The sequence below is a fragment of the Anas platyrhynchos genome, chromosome 1 (assembly GCF_047663525.1).
Source record: "Anas platyrhynchos isolate ZD024472 breed Pekin duck chromosome 1, IASCAAS_PekinDuck_T2T, whole genome shotgun sequence".
Taxonomy (NCBI): Eukaryota; Metazoa; Chordata; class Aves; order Anseriformes; family Anatidae; genus Anas; species Anas platyrhynchos.
The window spans coordinates 81,962,165-81,988,337 of record NC_092587.1 but is presented as its reverse complement, the minus strand read 5'-3'; the positions used below and the strand labels follow the sequence as shown (position 1 = coordinate 81,988,337).

The window sequence follows — 26,173 nt, the reverse complement described above, 5'->3', positions numbered from 1 at the left end:
CAGTGTAAGTGCTTGCCAGACCCCTGTGTAATCTACTACCACACAAAAGCAGAAGAAAACAAATCCATCAAGAACTGGAAAGCTGATTTTCAGGCAGGGTAAGCGCTAGGACTTGCTCACCTGCCTGTGGAATCACAGCCTGAGGCAGAAGTCAGAACAGATTGATGTAGATTTTATTGTAGCTTAATGAAAGGAAAGACAAATGCACACTTATTAGGACCTGGGGTATGACACTGAGCTTGAGACAAAGTGATAGACAAGTTAAAGTGTCAAGGCCAGAGAATAAAATAAGGAGAGTCAATGTGACTTACCTGAAACCTTTACTGAAAAGGGACCAGTGCAGAGATCTCTCTCAGTACTGAAAGGAGGTTTGCAGAATACCAGCTTTATATTGGGAGTGGAGAAAAGGGGATTAAAATTAAAACATGAAACAGAATAAAGACTTAAGAAATTGCCCACAGCTGTATTAGCAATACATCTCTATGCAAGGGTAGGACTGCAAAAACTGTTTGGTGGGGTTTGTGGTAAACCTCCTCAGGACAGCTATCCTGATCATTCATAGAATTAGTAAGGCTGGAAAAGACCTCCGTGAGACTGTGGAGGACAGTAGTTGGCTGGACAGTCTCTAATTTAGAAAACACTTAGAGAAGCCTTGTTTCTTTATATACCATTTTTTTTCCCATTTCAATTTTCTTTCATTTCCCCTATTCTTGCATTTACACCAGGAAGTCAATATGGATCTCCTCTTCAGGGAGGCCGAAAGACCTCTGGGTAACATAAAGATCTAACAAGATTTATGGTTTCCCAGCATTTGTAAAACTTAGTTTTCAAGAGTTTGGACACATCAGGAAAATGTCTTTATGGAATCATCCAAAACAATTCCAAGAAAGTTGACAGATTTGGAAATATATGGGGGAGGGAGGAGAAAAACAGGGAAAGAATTCTGACTGTGGAGAAATTTCATCCTCAGCAAAGATATAACGTGCTGTATCCATTGAAGAACATTAAAGCACCAGATCATACTCCCAATGGCCTCGGGCACCCAGACAGGAGGGGACTGCTATCTCTTATAATTCGTAAGAGTTATAGTTCACCATACTTGGTAAATCTTCAATACTATGGAATAGGGGAAAAGAAGTAATAGCTGCTTATATTCAAACATTGGCACTTTTTTTTTTTTTCACTTTTTCTTTATTTTTTTTCTGCACATGTCCTTTTTATTTAACTTTTACTTTGTAAGTTGACTTTGTGTAGGTAGAGTTCCTTCTCTGAAGAGGCCCATGCAAAAACATATTCTTTCTATATGAAATACGAAGCCTCCCCCTCCCCCCTTTTCTTTCCTCCTCTTTCTTTAGGTTTAGTGTAAGCTGTATGTGGGAGAATGAGCTATTCCCCATTACTGCTGTTAATCGGGGCTGTTCAGCTGCTGTGAGCGACTTCTCAGCGATGTAGACAAAAAAAATGAATTTCTCAAAGATGAGAACAAAATAATCCATTTGGGATCAGCAAAATTCAATTTCCTTTTAAGAGAGACTGGTGGAATGAAGCTGGTGAGATCAGAGAGGTTTTGGTGAAGGAAACACGAAGCAGCTGGGAGAAACCATGAGCATTTCAGAGCGTGCAGGTGGAAGGAGCAGAGTAGGGAGGGTCAGTGGTGCTGGGGAGGTGGGCCAGGGGGACACTGCCTGTTGTTATCAGGTGCAGACGAATTTGGGTTGTGAAAGGAGCCGACCTAACATCTTCATCTGGGGAGATACGTCCCTGCCATGGTAGCAGGGAGCTTGAAGGAAAAGCCTTTTTATTCCACAGGGCTAAGCCTGCTCCTTCCACCGTTTCGCAGAGGGCTGGGAAGCGGGTACGGCTGCTGCACATCTGCACCTGCACATCCACAGCCCTCCAGGGAGCCGCCGGCCGCTGGGGGGGGCGGAGAGCATCCTTTAATTGAATCAAACCTGCAAGTGTAGTTACCGGGAAACCGCGGCGAGCCACCGAGGGCCCGTCCAGCCGCCTCCATCCACCCGCGGCACCTCCGCGCCCCTCGCTTCTCCTTCCGGGGGCGCTGCCGCTCCGCGCTCCCCCCCGCCCGCCGCTCACCTGTACCGGGAGCTGCCCCGGCAGCCAGGAGGGGCCCCCTCCGCCCGCCCCTACTGCGGGCAGGCCCCGGTGCCACCCCGCCCCGCTCCGCTCCGCCCCGCCGGCCCGGTGCCGCTCTCCGCGGGGTGGACGCGCGGCCGCCCCCCGGCCCGGCTCGGCCCGGCTCGGCTTGGCACGGCTCGGCACGGCTCGGCACGGCCCTGCCTCCCCGGTCCTGCAGCCAATCGTTGCGGTGCTGCCGGGCCGGGGCTGTTTACCCAATCCGTCGGGGAGCCGCCGGGGGGAGCGGGCGGAGGGGCGGCACGGCGGAGGCAGGCGCACGGCGGAGGCAGGGGCGCAGCCGCGGCGAGGGCTCGGCACGGGAAGCGGAGCCGGGGCAGATGACAGCCCGGCCGGCGGAGCCCCCTCCCGCCTACATCTCCCCGGCGGGGGCAGCCGGCGCTCGCACCTGACCATGACCCCGCGCCGGTCCCGGCTGGGCCGCCCCGGCGTTTGCCGCTGAAGGGACCGGCTCCTCTCCGACCTCCCCCGCCGCCTTCGTCCTCCTCCTCCACCTCCTTCTCCTCCTCCTCCAGGCTGCCGAGGCTGCCGCCTCTTCCCGGAGTGATGGGCTGCATCGGATCCCGCACCGTGGGTGAGGAAGGCGTTGGCGGGGACGGCGCTAGAGGATGCTCGGGCGGTCGCAGTCCCTCCCCGGTTATAACCGAGCGACGGTGGGACGCGGGTCGCCCTGCGCAGCGCCCATCCTGGCCGCCGAGGGCCCGCTCAGCGCCATTAGCTGCGCACGACGACCCCCCCGCTCCCCCCTAGCCCGGTGCCCCGAGGGGCGAGGGGCGCCGCCGGCCTCGGTGCTGGGAGCGGGGCGAGCCCGGGGCTGCGGGGGCGGCGGGGGGCATTTCCCCGGTCACCCCCGGAGGAAGGTCGCGGAGCGTGCGGGGTCGGTGCGGTGCCCCCCAGGGGGTTGGGGGGGTGCGGGGCGTGCCTCCCGACGCGGGATCAGGCAGCCGGAGGCTGCTTCCCTTGCACGGTAGCGGGTTCTTGTTATCCGAGTGTACGTAACACTGCATGATCTGCACGTCTTCTCTCCCCCCCCCCTTCCCCCTACGGAGACTTCAGTGGAGAACAGCAAACAAAACGGAATCCCTCCCTTCCTCCTTGCAGAGCCATGGCGAGGGGACACAGTGGGAGGAATAGCGTATTTCCACCCGGCCACGCTTATTTTTCAGGAGAGAATCCCAAGCCCTTAGGCTATGTAAACCTAGTTCTGTCTTCCTACACATATGTGAATACCAAAAAAATCCATGGATCTCTAAAGGCAGGTCTCCGTAGATAAAAGCAGCGTCCAGTGGCACACTTTCCTCCCCACAGGAAAATTTCTTTCTGTGCAAACCACATGTAAAGACATCAGATAGATGCATAGAGACATGCCATTCAACTCAACAAAATACTCTCAGAGACAAAAACAGCTCATTTGGTGGAAGACCTCAAGCCCATGAAGCACACAGGCACTGTGACATAAGTAGGAAAATGAAACTTTTGAGAGCAAGCAAATTGAACGAGATCCCCAAAATAAATCTAAGCGACTCTGTTAAAGTCTGGTGCCGTGACACTTCTTGGATTGGTAGGAAAGTCCTCTGTGCGCACTTCCAGGGGGCCATATACTCCTGTAGATGCAAACTTTAAACTAGAGACTACAGTTTCTACTTGGGATATAATTCCCACATCTAGCCTATGTTTCTTACCGGTCGGATGTCCTCATGACCTGAAGAGATCTTTTATGTTTTCTGTAATGTTCACATGGCAAAGTTCACTGTTAAGATTTTTCAAAATTACCTGGGTCTGTATACTGTAATGTGTCAAAACATGTACTGCTTCCCTTTCCCATATCCTCTACATGTACACACTGCTGAGGGTATTATTATCCTCTTGGCCAACAAATAATCTACACCACTTTTAACAGTGCATGTTGTACAGGTAGCTTTAATTCTTGGTCCATCTCCCCACAATGCTCTTCAAATAAATAATTAACACACAATCTGGTAGCATCCACTCAACTTCAGAATGATGCATGGCTTTCATACTTAACCATGAAGGTATTTGTTCCTGTGTGTGCCAGCATTTTTATGATCTCTGACTTGGTATCTGTTACACAAAGGCAGTATAACTAACCTATTTCAAGGATCATTCATGTATATACATCGTAGATATACATTCATATATATCTTGTTGTAGTCCTAGGATATGGTTGGAAAATAATGCCCTAGCATGAGTAGAACTTGTTGTATGGTGTAACTGGTTAGATTTTTGCAGAACTAGTTTAATATACAAGCTCTGTATTGCCTTTCCAAGACCATGGGGAGCCCAGAGGTAGGCAAAGCACGGTACACTTCTGTTGGCTTTACCTTGGAATTTGCATGTAGCAGATTTCAAATTCGGAATTAGTGCTAGAAAGCTCATAATCAGTCACATTTAGTTTATTCACCACATGGGGACCAGTGAAGGATTGTGCCCTGAGCTTGCTCTGGACCTTTTTCCGTTCCAGTTTTAAGCAAACCACATGATTTCTCCGTCTCCTGCAGGGACATACTGTTATGATCTAGCTACATGTCATAGTTTGCACATTTAGTGATGTGAAACTTCATATTTTCTTTCCTAAATATGAGTTTTGATGTTATTTCTCCATGGGAAATGTAATTGAGGTTCCTAACAGAGCAGCTCCATACATATAAGACTGAAGTGAAAGTCATATAACATCTTTTAGTGTTATAGGGGACACCAGAAGTCACAAAGGTGATGATCAAATTTGGATTCCCTAAGGTATGAGGAAAGTTGAAAAGTCATCTTAAAGGCTAAGTGGATACCCATTCACCTTCTCCACAGATGCAGCCACTCACACACCGATGTCATACATGTGCTTTCTGTTACATGGCATTATGTCAACTACACAACAATCCAGAGCCCTTTTAAGCATCACAGTTGACTTCTGCCTCTGATACATGCCTCTGATATTCTGCCTCTGATACTTCCTAGAGGTCAGATCTGTATATTGGTGATAATTACTCTCTCCAGTGTAGCTCCCAGAGAGCTGCCTAGTGACTCTCACAATAACTGGGACTTAATTTCAGTGTATGTAAAAAAGGTTTTCACTGAGGTTGCTGGACACTTAAAGTTGCAAAATCCAGCCAGAAACTTGTAGATATTTGAGTTCCAACTACATGCAAAGATCAGCTTGATTATTTTTAGTAACTGAATTAGATAAATGTAGGATATTTCAGACCTGAATGTCTGAATGTATTCCAATTCAATTCTGAATACATTGCAAGTGTACCTTTGACCATAGTTTAGACATTAAAAAATTGATTGTTCTGACTAGTGTGACAAGATCTCTCTTATTTCCTTGAAGAGATTTAAATGAATGGAAAGCTCAAACCTATTACGCTCAAGAATACTCTCTGTTTTGCCCAGTGGTGTTTCAAATTTCTTTGACGTCTTTGAGTGAAAGCCTGCAACAAACATGTTCTGTGAAGTGACGTGAAATGGTGGAAAACTATTTAAAGAAATTAAAATCTAATAGTGCTTTTGGAGTGTGTGGGGAGAAAATAGAGATGTTCACACTGGATATCAGAAAACTTCTTGACCATGAAGAGTGTCAAGCATAGGAACAGGTTTCCCAGATAGGTTGTGCAGTGTCCATTCTTTGAGGTTTTCAAGACCAGATTGGGTAAAGCTCTGAGTAACCTGGCCTAACCTCATAGCTGACTCTGCTTTAAGCAGGAGTTTGTACCTCAAGAGGTGTCTTCTAATTGGAATTATCCCATGATCCTATGTTTAAGACTTAAAGCGTGGAGGGGTTGACTTTCTGAATCAGATTTGGTCCAGTGCTTCAGTCATGTGCTGTCAGAGGACTGCAAGCTTCTACGTATTGTTAATACATTCCTACTATACTTTTCCCACCTATTACTGCTTTCCTTTAGCTGCTTAGAATACTATGTGACACAGACTCCCTCACCTCACTATAATAACCCCAGCTGTCGTCTGAAGTCCTCCCAATGTTTGCTTAGTAGGGCAATTGTGCAAAAAAGCAGCTCAAGTGTTAGCTGGTTTAGGCTTGTGCACAGAGCATCAGTCAATGTATAGACCATGCAGATTGGAAAAGGTAGTGCTCTTAATTTGTCGGTCTCTGGGTCAAATCTGACATGCTAAATCTAGCTAGCTAGCTTGCTGCACTTCCCTCTACACAGAAAGGTCAGTATACTGTCAGAGGGAGAAGCAATGCAGGTGCTGGTTGAAGAAGCCTACACTTTCAACATTGCTTTCTCACTGGCTGTGCTGTACAAAGTGTAAACGAGTGGCTCATAACATCCACGGTAGGAGAAATGTAGCCAAAGACCACACACTTCCAATCCGTCTACTTCAGATTCAGCAGAGTGGGAGCATGATAAGAGACTGACAAGAGTGAGAGTAAGCAGCTGGGGGAATCAGTGAACACCCCCTTCATTTTCCTCCTCGTTCATCCCCCAACAGATCTGAAGGTTGCGTGGAGTGAGATCTGGTGTGGCAAGTGTAGTGTATACAGTACATATCAAGGAGAGCCAGTGTCTGGTTCCTTCCTCCTTCCTTCCCTTTCAACATACAAGTAAGCCAGTGAAAAGAAATAAAGAGAGGGAGAGGTCTAGGAGAGCAAAAGGTGATGCAGAAGGAAACTGAGTCATGACATTGGGGCAAAATACATTTGTTTACTTGCATGCAAACAGGTGGAAGGAGCACAGGGCTCTGTGTAGAAACCTCTATATCAAGGGCAATGTGGTAAAAAGGGTGGGAATACATGAAGAAGGGCATCTGGGTATCTTGTTCCTCTCATAGCCAGGGGAGAGAAAAACAGAAAAGGGGGCAAAGGAACACCTTTCCTACCAGATCAGACTGCTTTGTGCTTGGTCTCACTTCATTAGTTCTGTTTCTTCCCAGTCTAACTTTTCTTCTTTTGAGCAGTTCTCAATTTGATCACTGTAAAGTCAACCAAAGAGTTCTGGGATTAAGAGCTCATTTCTGCCAATAAGGATCTGAACAGAGACTCTGTCCCTGACCTAGCAGCCAGTTGTCATGATGTGTCTACAAAATGATCGTCTCTGAGACCTCTATCTCTCTTGTCAGGTTTAAGTTAGCGGTTTCAAAGTTGTTGGGAAAGAGCTAACAAAGAGGCCAGTTGCATAAGACTAGTTTGAAAGCATTCTAAAGAACAAGTGTAAATTATATTTATCAACAACAGTCACTAGTATAGGTAAACTGTATTCAGCATGTTGCTGATTGTCCTAAAACTCTTTTTTTTTTTTTTTTTTTTTGTGTGTGTGTGTGTGTACAGTTCTACTGATGTGATCTTGAGGAGTAGAACTGAAGGACAACATACTGAGTCTGTTTGTTAACTCTTAGAGGCAGTAAGTTGGGAGAATTATGAGAGAAATTGCAAAGGAGCTGATGGGAAAACTGAAGTAATGAATTGTCTTGAGAGAGCTGGGAGTCAGTGACTTCTATAGACTGATGTGTATTGAAGCAGAAAAATTCACCCTCTCAATGCATATTTTTTGCCTGTTTTCTTGGGGGGAAGTAGGAGAAAAATAGTTTTCAGCTTATTTAATAAGTAAATGTTTTTCAACAACAAACAGTGATGATGTCAGACTGATACTTAAAACAGCTAGTTCTAGATAACTAGCACTTAAGAGTTTTTAAAGAGTCAAATAAAAAGTCAGAACTGTAGTTTTTTTTTTTTCCTCCAATAAGTCTTGAAAGAGCGAGATAACCTAGGTACTTATTTTGTCAATCTGATATAATTCCCAATAAAATATTAGAAGGACAACATGACAGACAAGAATGGCTTTATTCAAAACAGATCCCATTAAGCTGACTTTATATCATAACTTGCATGAGACTCCCTGCAGTCAAATACTCCAATGATAGAAGTAACTTCACCTATGATCATAGTAATAAATCTAAAATACTAGATTGGTAAAAGATAAAACAACGATCAGTTAGCAACCAACTTAGTACCGCATGATTCTTTTACTAATATTATATAAATGTGGTACATATGGTGCATCAAAATAGCAACAAATAATCATTTTTGAAAAAGTTGTGTTTCTTATGTGATTTTACATTTCTCAATATAGTTGTCAGTACCCTGTGATTTAACACAGAAATCTAAAATATTGATAAACTTAACAGAATCTAAGCAGATTGGATGAATTGCCAAAAATAAAAATACAAATGAAAAGGATAAATCACTGATAATACATGTAGAACAGTTTAATTCATTTGTAATATCTTGACTAACAGTGTGCATTTGTCTGACTAAATATGAGTTCATACATCTATTGACAGAGTGTGAATAATATGTCCCGAACCAGAGCTCTATGTTAGAAAGCAGTCACACTGAAAAAAGATTAGAGATGTCTGAACAGATAATCAGTAGATCAACAGCTTCTATTGTGATGCTGCAGCCAAAGAAGCTAATGTGGTTCTTTGATCTATGAAGAGCTGAATATTGAACAGAAAAGAGAAAGTTATATTTTTTCTGTATTTGGCATTTGTTAAAAAAAAACATCTAATTTTATTATTCTCACTTTGAGAAGTGCTGCAAAAATAAAGAATCATCAGAAAATAAATATGTGAGCCGTGAATAAAAGCTTACAGGGGTAACTTGATGAGAGTTTTTAAGTGTTTGAATGAAGAATAAGCATCAGAACAATGTGAGTCTTCAGCCTAGCAGAGAACAGTTAAGATGCAATGGAAAGACAGTGGACACATATAGTCTGGAACTAAAGCAAAAAATCAAATGGTAAAAATACTTAACTATTGGAATAATTTACCAAGAATTGTGCTGAGTTCTCAGTCACCTAAACACATAAAAATAAAGATTTTTCTATTTTTTTTTTTACTGTATTTAAGTGCAGAAATGGAAAATATAATTAACAAAGGGAATACCTTTAGCCTCATTTACTTTAAGGAGGTCAGATTAGATACAGGGATGTTTCTTTGTGAGTTTAAGCTACAAGTTCTCAAGTCCAGGAGTGTACTAGATTTATGAAAGGACACATAGTTTCTATATTCTGGGAAGATGAGTTTGTAGCTACAGATGCTGATCAGACAGTTTATGGGGAAAGTTGCAGTGCAAAAACTATTAGCCGAAGTAGAGAAAGTAATTTGGTGATCCAAATATGGATTAATATTCCAGACCTAAATAGGGAAAAATAGTTTTAGGGATTGTACTACTAGCCACTTAATGTCACTGGTCAGGTTGGTGATAGGGAACAGTGACAGCTACAGGAAGATCAAAGAGGCTGTCAAGGCAGTAAACTTAGTAGTATCATGGACTTCAGTTAACCATACATGTAGTCTGGTAAGAAATCTGAATGTGATGCAAAAATTAAATGTTTGCTCTAGAAGCCAGTCAAAGAGCCTGTAAAAGTTAAGTAATTTGCCTTGTGCAAAATGATGAGGATTTAGTGCATAATGTTTTTACTAACGAGGCTTTAGGTGACTAAGAGAGATTAAGACCATAACAAAAAACAAGCAAACAAATTAAAAAAAATATCAGATAATACATATTTGCATCTGGTTGTTGTGGTGGAATTTATGGAGGTTTATCCTCTGGACTCTTTCCATGCTGCGGATACATCAGGAGATCAAATTGAAGCCTTGGTGAATATGGTTGTAAAGTAGGTAGACAAAAGAATAACAAGTCTTGGAGGAATTTGACTCTGAAAAAAGTGAACTACTGATTGTGATATGTAAAGTCTTCCAATTACTTTAGTACAAGAAGATTGGAAGTTAGGTGATGTGATGCCTGTTTGTAAACAGATTTTGAGATGTAGGAAACTATAAGCTAGTCAACAAGATATGCATGCCAGGCAAGCTAATAAATGTTGCTCTAAAGAACAGCACTAGTGCATGCATGGACAAGTAAGATATACAAAGGAAAAGCTAATGCTACTGTTGAGGCAAAACATGCCTTGTATGTCTTAGAAAGCCTCAACAAGCAATATATGTCTTAGAAAGCGTAAACAAAGAAGATCCAGTGGCTATAGTCTACTTGGATTTCCAAAGCACATTTGTAAGGGCTGCTAAAGACAGCCTTTCTGCTGTCGGATCAAAGGAAAGTTCCTAAACTTATTAATTACATGGGTAAAGATAGTATTAAAAAAAAAAAAAAAAAAAAAAGATTAGCAAGAAATGGCCAGTTTTCACAGGGATCTTTTTCAGATGTGCGTATCCATGAATGGTGTGAAACAAGGGGCAACTAATGAGATAAAGTACCATAATGAGGGTAAATTATTTGGGGGAGCAATTGAAGCTGAGTGCAGAGATTTACAAAAGGATGTCACAATACTGAATAATTAGGGGTTAAAATTATGGGTGAAATTTGTTGTAGATGAATGTAAACTGATGCACAATAAAACAATTATAGTGTTACATTAGCAATGATGAAGGTTCTGAGTTGACTATTTCCATTCCAAAAAGAGATCTTGAAGTTATAATAGAAAACTTAATTCTTAGTAGCAGCGATAATGTCAATCACATGTTAATAACTAGGAAAAAAGTAGAGAATAAAATGACAAACGGCATTATTCTACTATGTGTAAATCCATGCTGTGCCCATATTTTGAATACCATGTGTTGTTTTTGATTGTTCAATCCTGTTTCAGAAAGGATGTAACTGAACTGGAAAAGATTCAGAAAAGGCAACAAAGACAATCAAGGTATGGTGTGGCTTATGTTTCAGGAGCCATGTAAATAGATAGGGATTTCTCAAGTCTGGAAAACAGATGATGAGGGCAAGTTATGACGGATATCTTTAAGGTCATGAATCTTCTCTACAATATGAATAACATGGAGAAAACAAACAGAGAAGAATATTTTATTATTCTTTTTAAAGATAGATACTAGACATCAAATGAAACCAAAATGGCAAGTTTCAAACAAATAAGAGCTAACATTTTCCACATAATGTATACTTAAAATGAAGAACTATTGTTATAGGGTGCTATGGGTACAAAAAAGATTTCTTTGGTTTAGAAAATGAATAGATTAATAGAAGAAAACTCCCTTAAAGGTGACTAAATACAGAGACAAAATCGCTGTTTCAGGAACTACTGGAGGTATAAATTACTTGGAAGTTAAGAGAAGTATTCTAGGAAAATATCACTATTGTTTCTCCTTTTCTTTTATTATTTCTTATATATTCACTCCCATCTGAGGGACAAGCTAATACTGATACCAAACAATTACTAAATGCTTACTTTTTCCCCCTGCTCCTTCTCCCCCCCCAAAAAAAAAAATAAAAAAAAAGACAGTGAAGGAAAGAAACCAGGAGGAATAAAAAGAGAATTGTTGGTGGCGAAAAAGGAGAAATAAAATAAGAACAGAGTAAAGACTAACAGACTAAAAATAGAAAAATATAGAACCAGAGCGGAGCAATGAGTAGAGCTTTTCTGTACTTCCATGGTATACAGGGACTAGTGGATACTTCCTAGTGATGTCCTACCTAGAACAAGGGAATAGAAATAGGACTCCTAGTTGCTGTAGTTGCTGGGATCCTGTTTTTTCCTCCTCCTGCAGCTGCAGATAGCCAGCTTGGTGAGAAACAGAGGAAAGTTGATTAAGAAGGATCAGAATTCAGTACGGCTTGAGATGGGAGCTGTACAACAAATTTGTCAAGAAGAGCATCCAGAATCTAAGTAACAAGTTCTGGAGGGGTCCAAAGACTTACATGCCTGATATACACTGGTGCCAGTCTGTCTCTCATTGCAGAAGAAACAGGAGGTGGAGGATCCTGCGAATAAACTTAGGTGCTTGATGCAGGGTGTTCCCTCCGATGTTCCAAGTGGGCCATAGAATTAGACAGACTAGAAACTAGCTACTGGGGTTTCTCATCCTCTCCTGACAAGGAGTTGTTCTACAGCCATATATCTGTATGAGATGTGACAGTAAGAAAGTGGAGCAGTTGAAGCATGAATGCATAGAAGTGTTCTCAAGGGAGGTCATCTGGTTTTCAAAGCTTACTAGAATGATGTGTAGGCTGGACAGGGAGTCAAGGGCCAAGGCTTCAGAAGGAGCTCGATGGAGGTAGGAGTTGGAGGGGGCTACCCTCCTGTGGGAGTTGCCTGAGGTTGGAGTTGTTGATATAATCCGGGTGTTTGACGCTGCATACCAGGCAAACAATGTGGGGTTGACCCAGTCTCACTGACCATAGACCCAGTGCTCCTCAGTTTTGCTGATGCTGCAGGAGCCATGCTTCTATGCAGTGAGGAGGTTTCTGCCTGCATGTGGAGGTGGGTTTTCTGAAGCAGGGGCTCAACAAAGACATTCCTCCTTGTTGGTGATCATGAGGGACCTGATTGCACCAGAGAGCTTCTGGGTTCTGAGGAGGGCCTTGTAAAAGTCAAGAAGGCTTTGTAAGAGGCCTCTTGTATCAGTGGTGTAGAATGACAGACATAGTTGTATACCAGCAAGTTCTGTAGACAGAACTATGGTCCCTAGATTACAGGGAAGCATTCTGCTGCCTGGCTCCCCTTCCCTCCTTGAACACGGTCCTCACTGATGAAGATGAGGTTGTTGTCTGCCATGGCAAGGGTCAGCTGCATCTTCTTCCTAGAGCAGTTAGTCTTCAGCAGTTAGCAAAGGTAGCAGCTTGTTTCCCCCACTGGCTAAGGATGCTAGATTCAGTGCTAACTGGAGTGACTGAAGATGCAAAGAGGGGGGAACCATTCTGAGATCCTGTAGAAGGGCTGTCAGAGGAATGACAGCAATGGCCTTGTTCACCTCAGCCAGCTGTGGCCAGCTCTGCCCTCTTGGTTGTTTTTGAGGGTCCAACTGTGACCTGAAGTGGCCTCCTCTGGAAGAGATCTGTCTCCTCTTAAGGCATGGGAGATATCAGGCCCACAGAGATACTTTCCATATGCTTTTCCAGGCATTAAAGCACAGAGGTAGGCGGCATGAAAGGAAATGATTTTTCCTTGTAAACAACTCTCTTCCTCCCTGTGTGGGATTCCCCACAGCTAGAGTGGGTATCTGCTTATGTTGTGACCACTTCCATTTCTCACTGGCCAGTGGTCCATTTCTGGGCCAGAAAGCAGCCAATGCATAAGTGTCCCAGGCTCGGCAGGGAAAGCCCTAAATGTTCCTGGAGGAGCTGTGGATGTACAAGAAGATTCCTTATGTTAAATGATAAAAGATTTTGCAGCTCTCCATCATGCCATGTACAGCCACCAGCATCTGGATGGATCACTGGCAGAGGGAGATATCCTTTTCAGGAAGGGGCTGATGAGAAACACCAGCTTCTTCAGGGCAAAGAATAGGAGCATGAGGAGAGCAGTATTGGGAGGATGGGAGAGACAAAGTTAGGATCACCTCTACACCCAGGATTTACAGAAGCTTGAGGAGGAAGAAGAGCCTCCAACTGAAGACCTTTGCCTGTTGCCTCCCACAGAGTGGCTTCTGTTGGCAGAAAGAAAATCTGCTATGCTTTGGTGGCCATTGTCATGGCATGGCATCTAGCAACTCCCACGCTTTGTTTTGGCAGGAGAGAGTGATAAGAGGGAGGCAGCAGTCTTTATGCCTCCTGTCTGTAGAAGGAAGTGGTTCTGACCAATACAGCTGTTCCAAAATGAGGTGGTTGATGAGGACTGTGGCTAAGTGTGTGGTGGCTGTGGTGGAGAAGGATGTAGTCACCTGGCTGTATACTTTGGAGTTTCCAAAGTGATACCCCCAAACTGAGCAGGGACAGGTAGGGAGAAAGGAGCCTGAAACTGTTAGGTGGCAGCTGCCCCTGTGTGCTGGTGTTTTAAGCAAACTATTGTTCTGCTTCTTCATCTAACTTGTCTTGCTGACTGGAGAATGATAGTGGGCCTGAAGATTCAGCAGTGGAGTCTTGTCTTGGGCCTGTTGACATCATATTGGCAGTGGTGCTGCCTACTCCACAGGCTGAGGGGAAAAAGAAGGACTGGGAGAAGTCCCTGGGGTCAACAACCACCCTTTCTCAGTCTGTCCTATCTTCTCCATGCATGCAGGGCAATGGGGTTGGGTATCTGGGTGTTTGTAATAATATTTGGGAGAGGGTCCAGAAGTGTGCAGAAAGGCTGGAAGTTGGAAAGAGAGGAGTGGACCGGGCAAGGGGAAAAGGCCTGGGCTCCACAGGTAGTGCTGGAAGGCAGAGCATGGATCAGGACTGTCCTGGAGACAGGCAGGGGCAGAAAAACAGAACACAAAGAATGCACAGAGGTGCTAAGGAGGAAAAGAGAGCCTGGGGAAGGGTATGGTGTGAATGGGAGAGCCTATAGGAAAAGAAAGGGTAGGGGGGCTCATATGTGTTTTTCATATGTAAAATGGTAACATCAGGGTGAGGGAAGAAAAGGGTAAAAGTTGGGTAGCGGAAAGGTTCTGTGCTGTCCCTTCTCCAAGTCCTTCTGTGTGTTGTAGTGAAACCTTTCTTTCTCTTCCTGCTCCAGAGTGCAGGGAGAAAGGTGCATTGCGATTTGCCAGTTGACTCCTGGTGAGTAGCTGGGATGGTCCGTCTTTCTGACTGGTAGAGATGAAGCTACAGAACATAGATGTCACAACTAATGATATTCTTATTCTCTAACACAGTGCTCAGTGTCATGTGACAATCACAGAGATTAAAATTTAAATACATAGGGAGAGCAAGATATGAATTTGCCTGCTGCATATTACTTCTGCAATGTTGGCTACAGGCCCACCAAAAAAAATAAAAAAAATAAAAAAGGCTGTTACCTTTGTTCATATTGACGTTTTCATACTTACTGTGCTGAATGAGGCCCCTGGGGACACATTCTCTGCACTTCAGAGAAGCACTGAAGAATGAGGATAAATCCATCGCTGCTGTTCATGCTGGCTGATACTTGTTCTGCAAATGAGACAGGTCTTTGAGATTTTTTGTTGTTGTTGTGTTAATTGGATGTGTTCCATTTTGCAGTATCTCCTTAGCTTAAACGACATGACTGCTTCTCAGAACAGAGCTATCTCTGTGTAACATTAGGCTCAGTGTTCAGCTCTTTTTAGTTGCAAGGACATGGTGTACAGTAACCTTTAGAATTGGTTTGAAAATGCTTCCAGTCAGGAAGGAAAATGTTGGTCTTGGAGCTTTGTTCCTTAATTCTATTTCCTAAACAGCTCTGAAAAGGGACCTACCTGCAGAAGGAATCAGAATGGTCTGGGAAATAATTTAGGTTACCCAAATTCAAAGCAAAGATCCTGAAGAAGAACTGCCTGTCTGATGCCTAATCCTACAGACATCTCAGAACTGTAGGTGTTTTCATTTTTGATCAAAAATTTCTGAGACATCTGTTTTATGGAGACCAAGATGCTTTGAAGAGCACTACACTGCTCAACCCTCTCTCATCCATGAAAACAGGCATTTTAATATTCACCTTCCACAAGTGGTTCAGTTGCTATCTACATTCTGAAAAAGCCAACAACAGCTAACCACTTCCTATGTTTCCTTATCCATGCTCATACAGTTGTGCAAATAACTCAGTTTGATTTCTCAGCTTTATCTGGGTGAATCTGAATGCTTTCATCTGAAGTTCAGCTCAGGAACACTTCACTTGGCACAGAGGCTTATTCCTTTCCTCGATGTTGCCCTTTGGGCTAGCTTTCAATGGCTTTCTGTAAAGCACACAGGGAAGAAAAAGGGTTCTGTGATACACTATCTGTCCATCTGTCAGTACTTTCCAGTAGCTTCCACTTATTTCATTTCAACCACGTTTGACAGGACATGAAGGTGTTCTATTAGACAAAGATACTACACTTCCACAAGTATCATGAAAATTCAGAGAATCATAGAATATCCTGAGTTGGAAGGGACCCACAGGGATCATGGGGTCTAGCTCCTGGCTCCACACAGGACCACCCAAAAATCAAACCATATGTCTGAGAGCATTGTTCAAATGATTCTTGAACTCCGACAGTCTTGTTGCTGTGACCACTTCCCAGGGGAGCCTGTTCCAGCGTCCAACCACCCTCTCAGTGAAGAAACTTTTCCTGATACCCAGCCTGTTGCAGCTTTTTGCCATTCCCTCTGGTCCTGTTGTTGGTCACCACAGAAAAGAGATTGCTGCCTGCCCCTCTGCTCCCCTCATGAGGAAAGCTGTAGGCCACCATGAGGTCGCCCCTCAGTCTCCTCTTCTGTAGGCTGAACAAACCAAGTGACTTCTGCCACTCCTCATACGACTTGCCCTCCAGACCCTTCTCCAACTTCATAGCCCTCCTTTGGACATTCTCTAAGAGTTTTAAGTATTATATTGTGGCACCCAAAACTGCACATGGTATTTGAGGTGAGGCTGCACCAGTGCAGAGTACAGCATGACAGTGACTTCCCTCAACCAGCTAGCAATGTCGTGCTTGATGGACCCCAGCATACAGCTGGCCCTTTTGGTTGCCAGGTAACACTGTGGACTCATATTCAATTTGCCATTGATCAAAACCCTCTGGTGGTCCCTTTCTGTGGGGCTGCTCCCCAGCCTCTCATCTCCCAGTCTGTACTTATATCCAGGGTTGCTGAGTCCCACGTGCAGAATCTGTCACTTGCTTTTGTTAAACTCCATATTGTTGGTGATTGCCCATCCCTCTAATTTGTCAAGATCTTTCTGCAAGGCCTCTCTACCCTCAAGGGAGTTAACAGCTCCTCCAAAATTGATATTGGGGAAAATACAATTTAAATACTGATCATAATTACTGCAATTACATTTGTTGCTTTCTTAGTCATTCAGGGTAAAGAAAGGAGTGGAAAGAAATAATTGAACCATTTACTCTAAATATTGGTGTTTACCAACATTAAAGTTGCCTACCAATATCGAATGATAATGTTTCTGCTCTCTGCGGAAAGTAAAACTTGAAAAACAGAAGATGGTTTGCTAACAGTGGATAATAACAGCACTAGAAACTCATTGTATAATTAATGTGTTTCTTATGTTAATTGACAACACATCTGAAAGCGATTGACACAAATATATGTTTAGTATATAGTGTGTATCTTCACCAGCATTGCATTGGAAAAAAAAAAAAGAGAATTTAGGACTCTAAAGCTTTATTGTTCTATTCAGTGCAAAACAAAACATGGAAGACAAATTAGAGATTTTGAGCATCCAACACAGAAGTTGCAACAAAATAGGTTATTAAAGGCTTTTGCGTAGATGCAGGTGTGCAATTCAAGCGAGTACCTTGTAAATGAACAAAATACAGGCATATATATCAAATACACTGTCAATGAATGCACGGTGGTAATAGAATTGAGAAATTGCAAAAGGAAACCCAAAGAGAATAGACTTTTTAACATTACAATAGATAAGTAATTCAAAACCAGATGAATTTCCTAAGATCACAGAAATGAAAAGGAACTGAAAATATGTCCAACTAAGATATTTTATGTCTCCATGAGAAGTCAAAGTATTCATAAAAATGGGCTCCAAATAAGAAAAAAAAAAAAAGAAGTAATAATATTACATCAGCAAGGTGGGATACAGTCATCCAGATGGATTCTTGGAGTTTTCCAGTGCATTCTTAAAAATTGTTGCTATTTCATATTACTTGTGAATTTTAGAAAATACATTTTCTAATTTGTAAGTCCATAGTTACCATGCTTAAAAAAGCAGGGGGAGGCATCTTGGTATTTTCTTTCCCTCATCTATTTTTTTCCTTTTAAAATGTTTTTCATATTTATTATTTAGAAATGTCTGTCTTAAAATTAAATCTTTATTTTTACTTAAGCAGTACTGTAAAGAGCAGAGGGATTGTATCTTTCCCCCAAAGGCTTAGACGGCTAGAGTAGAAACATTTCTTCAGTTGTGATGGATACATCTTTCTTGATATGCGTCTGTCAGATTTTTTTTAAATTAAATTTGTGTTAAAAATACAAAGCAACTTTGATCTGTAAACACTGTCACTTAGTATATTTATGTATTTCAACTGTGTTGGTTTCATTTTACTGTTTCTTATATTTAGCTTCCTACTTATTCTTCAGTCATCTACTGAGTCTTTCAGGGAAAAGATGGAATTTATGATGTTAAAAACAAAACAAAACAAAAAAAGCAACAACTTTTAAAAGTGCAAGGAAAAAAACAAAAGTCCTCTGTGTTTTTTCTATACACACTGTACAAAAATGGAAACTATCAGTGTGCTACCAGTATTGAGATCAAAAATTGAATGTCTTTTGCCAAACTTTGGTGCTGTCGAGTTGCCTGTATTGAGCACCTGTCTGCCTGAGGTTAGTCTCTCTCTATCTCTGTGTCTGAGGGGTCCTTGCAGAGTATTTTCAGAACAGTGCTGCAGCCTGTTTTACTCTGTGTGCCAGGATGTGTAGACTTACAGTAGTGTCACAGCCCTATGCTCAGAAACAACTGAGAGTACAGGAATGAAACAGAATAAATGGAGATAAAACAGCTATGGCACTGCTGTTGAAGCCTGTAACGAAGGCTTCTGTACTTTTGCCTTCTGCTTTGGAGTGGTAGCACCTCTTCTGCCTCTCCAGCATCATTGTCTATATCAGTTCTGCAGCAGGAACACCTCAGCTCTCCCCTTCTGGTGTGACAGAGTTACTGATGGAGTGAAGGAGCAGGAGCTGCCTCTACAAGAAGAGGCAACCGAATCCCAATAAGCAGAAGTAGGCACCCACTCCTACACCTAACTCCAATTTCAACCTTCCACTGACCTCTGTTGATTCATTGGCTCACTTTGATGACATTTAGCCCCCACACTCCTTCCTTTATGTGCACTCTCCAGATTTGCACTTCCTTGTGGTTCTCCTTTCTTGCCCTCCACCAACTTCTACCCTCTACCCTTTCCCAGCTCAAGGAAGATCAAATACATTTATTCTAAGCCAACAGCAAAACTTATAGCTGATGCACCTGGGACTGGCAGCTGGGCTTCTCAAGGCTCTATCAGAGACTTTCCTTTGCTAGAGATGTTTCTAGCTTTGATTTTAATGCTAAACCTAATAGCTCTTCAGCCACATTAGGAATGAGCAGCCCATGAGTGGGCCCATTATGGCCTTGTCCCTCTCACTTGAATCCAAGCACACACCAGAGCACCCTCTCTTGCTTTGACAAATTCAAGATTGCTCAGTCTCGCAGGGAGTAGTGCTGTCTGCCACAAAACAAAACAGAAAAATGAAACTGCTGCCAAATAGGAAGGACAAAACATAATAAAAGCTTGTGTAGAAGGTAGCAATGATGTGTCAAAGCTTTATGTAACGATACAGGAAGTGATTGTTTGGGGTTAGCTAGTTGCAGCTGTACTCCACAGCCAGAGAAAAGTGAGGTAACTGTCCCATACAGGCATTGCACACCAGGATTTAGAGGAAGTTTTGGCAGCCTGGCCTTGGGGACCTGCCAAGGCCTGAGTGGAGATACCTCCAGATCCGCTGGAAAGCTCGTGCACAACCTCAAGTGCCCTTATAAATGGGCACTGGAAGCCCATGAGCAGAGATGAATCCAGTAGTGGCAAGGTTGCTGTAGCTCGATGCCACCAGCTGCAGTGAGTAGCAAGGCTGAGTAGCATACACACAAGCATGCATACGCAACATATATACATACATTCCTCCCCAAGCCACCTCGATCCCACGCTTTCCCTGCCATTGGTTCTATCCCTAAACATCCCATAAATCTACTGCAATCCCTAAATGCTCTTCTCCTACATCCAATAGTAGGTCCCATATTCCATGGCATAATAACACCTCCCTCAGTTTCAAAGTTGCTCTAGAGAACCTTTTCCCCTGCCTTATCTTCATGGGCACTGTTTCTGAACCATGGGGCTGAGGCTGTCTATGCAACAACCCTTGTGAGGGGTCCAGACAGGGTGTCCCTTCCTGTGAGTGCATAATTTGGGTTCCCACCTGCTGTTGTCACCCTATGAGCCTCTGGGTGTATTGAGACATGACTTTGATGGGATGATGTTTCCTGTTCTGTGCCTGGGAGCGGCCTGCCAGGGTACTATTTGGATCCCACCTTCTGCCATTGTCTCTCTGTGCTTCTTTGTGGGTGTGCAGACAAGCTTGTATCAAATGATGTGACATACCCTTCAAAGGAGGGAGGGTGACTGTGGATAGATGCTGAATGATCCGATCAGAATTGAAAACAATTTCAGCTGTATACTTCTAGCTCATGAATTGATCATGGTTAATGGTAATCACAATTAGAAGTAAATAATGGAGCTCAGTAAGGACAAATACATGCATGTACTTGTTAGGAAAATCAGTCAAGATGATCACAACCTTGAAAGGTAGTCTTTGTTGTGTTCATTAATGCCAAATCCTGCTACCTCCTGAAATCAGGCTATGTTTGACCTCTAATGCTTGGCTTTGTAGCAGACACTATGGATTTTTTTTTTTCTTTTAAGTTCCCTGAATAGTTTCTGTTTTACTTAGCCAATCAGAAGCACATTGGGGATGCTGTTAAAGCACTCAGTTACAATTATCCCAATGAACAGAAACATATTTAATGTGTGAAGGAGAAAGTATGACTTGATCCTTTGAGAAGGAGATTTTCTTACGCAGCAGAAAGTGATGAGGTGTGAAGGTGTGGTGGACACTAAATCAAATAATATTTGCTTTCTGCTGTTTTCTGGCTTAGCCTTTTTTAAGAGACCAAATTAACTTATTTGCATTTTGAATTCTAGCTGATGAATGCCTCAGGCTTCCCACCCATAAATGCCTACATGCCTCCTACAGGCCTGTGTAGGGCAGAGGATTGCACAATACCTCTTGCCTGTCAGAAAATCTCTACCCAGGTAGTGATAAACCAATGTAAATGTGCCAGATGCTAGAAAAAGCAACAGGGTTTTCATGTGTCTGTGGCAAAGAAATTTGCGACAAAGAGCAAATAAAAAGCAAAATGCTAATGAAAATAGCACCATTCACATTCAGTAATATATATTTTAAATAGACTAGAGATTGCACAATTGATCCAGGAATCGATGATCATTATTGGAGCTGTTTCTTGCTAGATTGCAAAAGGCTGTTTTAAGCATAGTATAACCTTCTCCTCCATGACATGGATGCAGAAATAAAATGTTTTTTAGTTTGAGATGGAACAAGGATTGAAGGCACAGTAAATAGCTACATGGACAGAGAGGTCATACAGAACAGTCTTGATACTTGGCTATATGAAGTTTGCATTTAGTTTCACTTATATTAAAAGTTAGTATTAATCATTTTTTATTATTTATTCTTTCAATTTTATCATTCCTATTTTACGTTATTAAAATTTATTTTTATTTAATCCTTTAAGTTGTATTAAAATGCATCTAAAGTCAAACAGCACAGATTCTGCTTTTGAATGGGTGGCAATCCCAGAAAACTGTGCTGAATGCATAGGGATCTCAGTGAACAAACAGCTGAACATGAGAGTCTACTGCAAGGTTATGGCACAATGGGTTGATATGATGAGGAGCAGCCAGTCATTTTTACCTTTATTAGCAGAATGGGTGATAGGAGTCCTGTATTATTGTGCATGGTTTCATGTCTGCATTTTGAAGAACTACAAAAATTTAGATGTCAAATTTAGATGTCTTTAAAAATAATAAACAATTTATTAAGGGGGATGGAAAAATGCTATACAATGAAAAACCTAAAGATCTCAGTCTATTTGATACATCAAGAAGAAAGTCAAATGTATGAATACCTTTTCTGAAATATAACAGCAGGTATTAAAAAGCTCTTTAATCTTTCTGAGAAAGGCAAAGCAAGGACCAGCACCTCTAAGCTGAAGCCAAACCATTTCAAATTAAAAAGGAGAAATGCCTTTTTAAGTAATGATGGCTTAATATTGGAACAGGATATCAAAAGAATTGGTTATTCTGTCACACATCATGACTAGATTCTTTTCTTCTGGGAAGCTATGCTTTAGCCAAGCATACATTCTGCTTGAGAGCAACACAAATGACTGGTCTTCATCAACACAAATGACTGGTCTTCATATGGAGATATCCTTGTGAAATGTAACAGTTAATGATGTACAGATGGTTTGATAAAAATCAGGTTTGGTTTAAGGCCATTGTGGCCTTAAAGTCAGTGATTCTTCTGTATGCTAAGCTGACTTGGCTTTCAAGACTCTTAAAACACATTTAAGTCAGTGGCATTTGGAAGCCTGACTAGATATGTTCCTGCAGGAAATGAGGTGATTGCAGTAGACTGGAAAGGACTGAAAGATGTGGACCAAATCAATATGGACAGCACCAGTTCACTGCATGGCAGCAGCTTCCACCGTCCTTCCACGGAGGTGAGTGCTTGTCCCAGACACACTTTTCCAGGGGGATCAGAAAGATATGATTCTTTCTGAGTTTAGAAATGCATGTTGTTTATCACTGGGGCATCATGTGGGAGGAGACTAGGATGTCACTGTGCACCCAAGGATCAGACCTCCGTATCTGTGCAGTTTGGCTTGTGTTGAGTAGAGTTGAGTCACTCTTTAGAATATCCAGAGTGAGTAAGAGTTTGCACATAAAGATGTTTTTAACCACTCACAACAGAGGCAGAACAGAACATGAATAAGACTGTGGCAGTTCTGACAAGCCTGTAGGTCTGCATTCCTTGAATAATGGATTCACTGAAATATCCAGCACTATGTCCCAGCTTCTGCAGTATAGCCATACAATCTTCTGAAGAAACATTTGTCTCCATTTTGATTTTTAGGAATGCATTCACTAGTAACTCACTGCCAATTGATTTAGTGTTTAGTCAAGGGCTGATTCATTTCCTGCTCTGAATTATTGCAGTTTAGATACCTGAATTTTCAGCTCTGTAAGGTTCAGAATATGCAGTCCTGGTTAATAAAAATATCAACAAATAACATTTGGGAAATCACAAAGAATGTTCACAAATAACATACGATTTGCCTAATCTTACAAAGTACTAATGTATAGGTATTTTATTTCCCTTTTATACTTTATTTCCTTATTACACTTTGCTGGCTTGGAATGCAACTCTAAGAATCTTGGAGTTTCACAAAATCATGACAGAAATAGTGGAGCCTAACCTTGTATGGAAAACTCAGTTAAAATCAAATACAGATTTTAAATCCAATGAGTATAAACCATACCTCATGAAACATTTTGATTTATGTAAATTACCATAGCTGTAATCAATTCATCTAAATTTTCCTGAGCGTTCACATCCCCAAGCCAAGATGTTGAGATGCGAGTCCTCTCAGCTGAAGGAAATGCACTATGAATTGTTGCTGTAATGACTGGTATGGGCAAGGGATCTGTTTTGCAAAGGGAAAGTGGGTCAGAGTGGACAAACTGAAAGACTACAAGCAAAAATAATTTTGGAAGAAAATCATTCTGTGACTTGCTATCATACAGTAAAAATAGATAGGTAGTGTAGCTCCTCCTTGTGTTAGCCTCAGAGGGATGCACCTCCCATACAGAGATTCCAGCTGCAGTATTTAGCAACGAAAAGTTTTTAGAAGGGGAGTCTTAAAGGTGTTTGTATTTCTCCCTCTCGTACTTTTTAATCCTCATATGGACTTGCATACTTCCAAATACCATTGTACCTACAGTCACCACATCCAGCAATAGGGAATAAGCCAGCTTGAAAGACACAAGTTTTTTTAATCTATCAGCTAGAGTACTGGCTGTTGATTATGGCAAACTACTTGGAGAGATGCATAGCTGTTTGCAACTTGTTCATTACACTAACTCATGTCCATTTTTGGTTTCTTTAGCAAACACGGACAGATTTCTCCTGGGATGGTATCAATGTGAGTATGCACCACACTACTGTTCATATTCTAGTCATAGAAAGCCCAGGATTTGTCTTTTATTAGATATAGTGGCAATCAGAATGGAAACATGAATGAAAGTCTTCACTGCCACTGAATTTCTGAGCATTGTCTAAGATTCAGAGGATGCTGATGAATTTTGATTTGCTTCTGTGGCTTTACTGTCTCACAAGATATTTAGATCTGCAGGTGGCTTTTAAGTTGCCTTTATCCCTCTGGGATAAATGTGTGTCATTTCTGATATTTTCTTTGTGATATTTCTTGGCACTGTTAGATAAAGAAGAAGTATATCCAACAAGTTTAAAAAATCAGTAGTCTTTGATCTTTTCCAGGACTTTGGAAGAAATGTATCTTATCATTTTCAGCTACATACAGAAGTAAAGACATTTTTTACAGTCCCCTGAGGAAGATGGTCAGCACAACTTAACTTTAGCTAATAAGTGGAAGAAGAAATAAACAAATATTTTAATAACATATGTTCCTTGTTGCTCTTAACACCTATGCCATGATTTTTTTTTTCCACTAGCGCAAAAAGAATATCCTGAAAAGGGAATAATTTCTATTAGTGCTACCAAACTATTCTTTCTGGTTGAGATACTTAAGATACTTAAAAAAGATACTTAAAAGTATCTTCCCATAAATTAGCGTTGATAGTTTTATATGTTTTGAAGGTAGGATTAGAAGCCAAGTTTTTGGCAGTTGTAAGCAATTTCAACTTTCAGATACTTTTTAAATGTGTGTCATTTTCTGGTTCTCTGTGATTTGAGAGCACTTGGGTCACTGAATGCCAAAGGGATTTGCCTTTTTAACCAACTGTGGTGTTTTTACCCTGCTGAGCAGCTAAACTCCACCACAACTGCTCTCTCACTCCCCCTCCTTAAAAGAAGAGGGGGAGAAAATACAATAGAAAATGGTTCAAGGATTGAGATTTTAGATTGCTCACTAATTTAGATTGCTCACTAATTACTGTCACTGGCAAAACAGACTCAACACAGGGAGATTAATATAACTTATTGCATATCACTAGCAGACTAGAACAGTGAGAAACTGAAAGCAAACTAAAAACAGCTTCCCACCCACTCCCATCAGCGCTCTTCTACCTTCTCCCCCCGAGTGGTGTAGGGGAACAGGGAATGGGGCCTGTGGTCAGTCCATGACACTTCATCTCTGCCACTCCTTCAGGTCACTCTCTTCCCCTGCTCCAGTGTGGGGTCCCTCCCATGAGATAGTCCTCTATGTGGGCATTCCACAGGCTTCAGCTCTTCAAGAACTGCTCCCACATGGCTCTGTACCATGGGGAGAAGTCCTTCAGGAGCAGAGTGCTCCAACATGGGTCCCCCATGGGTGGCAGCTCCCCCCAGACCCCCTCCTCCTGCGTGGGCTCCTCTCCACAGGCTGCAGCTCTGGCCCAGGGCCTGCTCCTGCGGGGGCTCTCCATGGGCCGCAGCCTCCTCCAGGCCACATCCACCTGCTCCACCGGGGGCTCCTCCATGGGCTGCAGGGGAACTTCTGCTACGACACCTGGAGCACCTCCTCCCCCTCCTTCACTGACCTTGGTGTCTGCAGGGCTGTTTCTCATTTCTCTCTCTCCCAGCTGCTGTTGTGCAGCAGTTTTTTTCCCCTTTCTTAAATATGCTCTCCCAGAGGCACAACTAGCATTGCTTGTGGGGTCAGCTCTGCCAGCAGCAGGTCCCTTTCAGAGCTGACTGCAACTGTCTTTTGTCTAACATGGGGCAGCTTCTGGGCTTTTCTTACAGATGTCACCCCTGTAACACCTCTGCTACCAAACCCTTCCCACATAAACCCAATACACCAACCCTTACTACTGACATCTCATCCATTGTGGCACGTATGGCTTGGGATGTTTTGCTTAGTCTCTTTTGCTTAGAGAAACACATTGAGCAGGAAAATTACACAGCATACAGCAGTTCACTAGAAGAACTTTACCACTTTTTTTTTTTTTTTTTTCTCATTGCATTTCTGTCTACCTGAAAGCAAGGTACACAAGGTCATGTTTCCTTAAAGACAGTAGAAGATAGTTTTCTTACTTGCAATTTCCAATTTTCTAGCCCATTCTGAATCCATCAAGTCCTTTCTCAATGTGTCTCTTTCTCTTCCTCAGTATAATTCTGTATATCTTTGGCATCAGTGCTGGCTCATGAATTTCCTTCTCTTCCTATTCATTCCTGCCTTCCTGCTGTAGCTGTTCAGCCTTGGAGTGGCAGAGACCTCCTGCAGATGCTTTCTGTTCTAGGTCATTTTCATTAGGTTTCTCATAGCAGAGTCCTCAGGCTGTT

General features: G+C 42.4%; 1 protein-coding gene across 1 annotated transcript in view; it reads left to right on the top strand.

Annotated features, from left to right (window-relative positions):
• Window positions 1-2,211: 2,211 nt before the first annotated feature.
• The window catches only part of FAM131B (family with sequence similarity 131 member B), a 35,857-nt gene continuing 11,895 nt past the window's right edge, over window positions 2,212-26,173 (top strand). Inside the window, exons 1-3 of the mRNA XM_027449816.3 lie at window positions 2,212-2,728; window positions 22,264-22,373; window positions 23,820-23,855. Coding sequence (XP_027305617.1) covers window positions 2,701-2,728; window positions 22,264-22,373; window positions 23,820-23,855 — 174 coding nt within the window. The 5' untranslated portion in view covers window positions 2,212-2,700. The remainder of the gene's footprint in view (window positions 2,729-22,263; window positions 22,374-23,819; window positions 23,856-26,173) is intronic.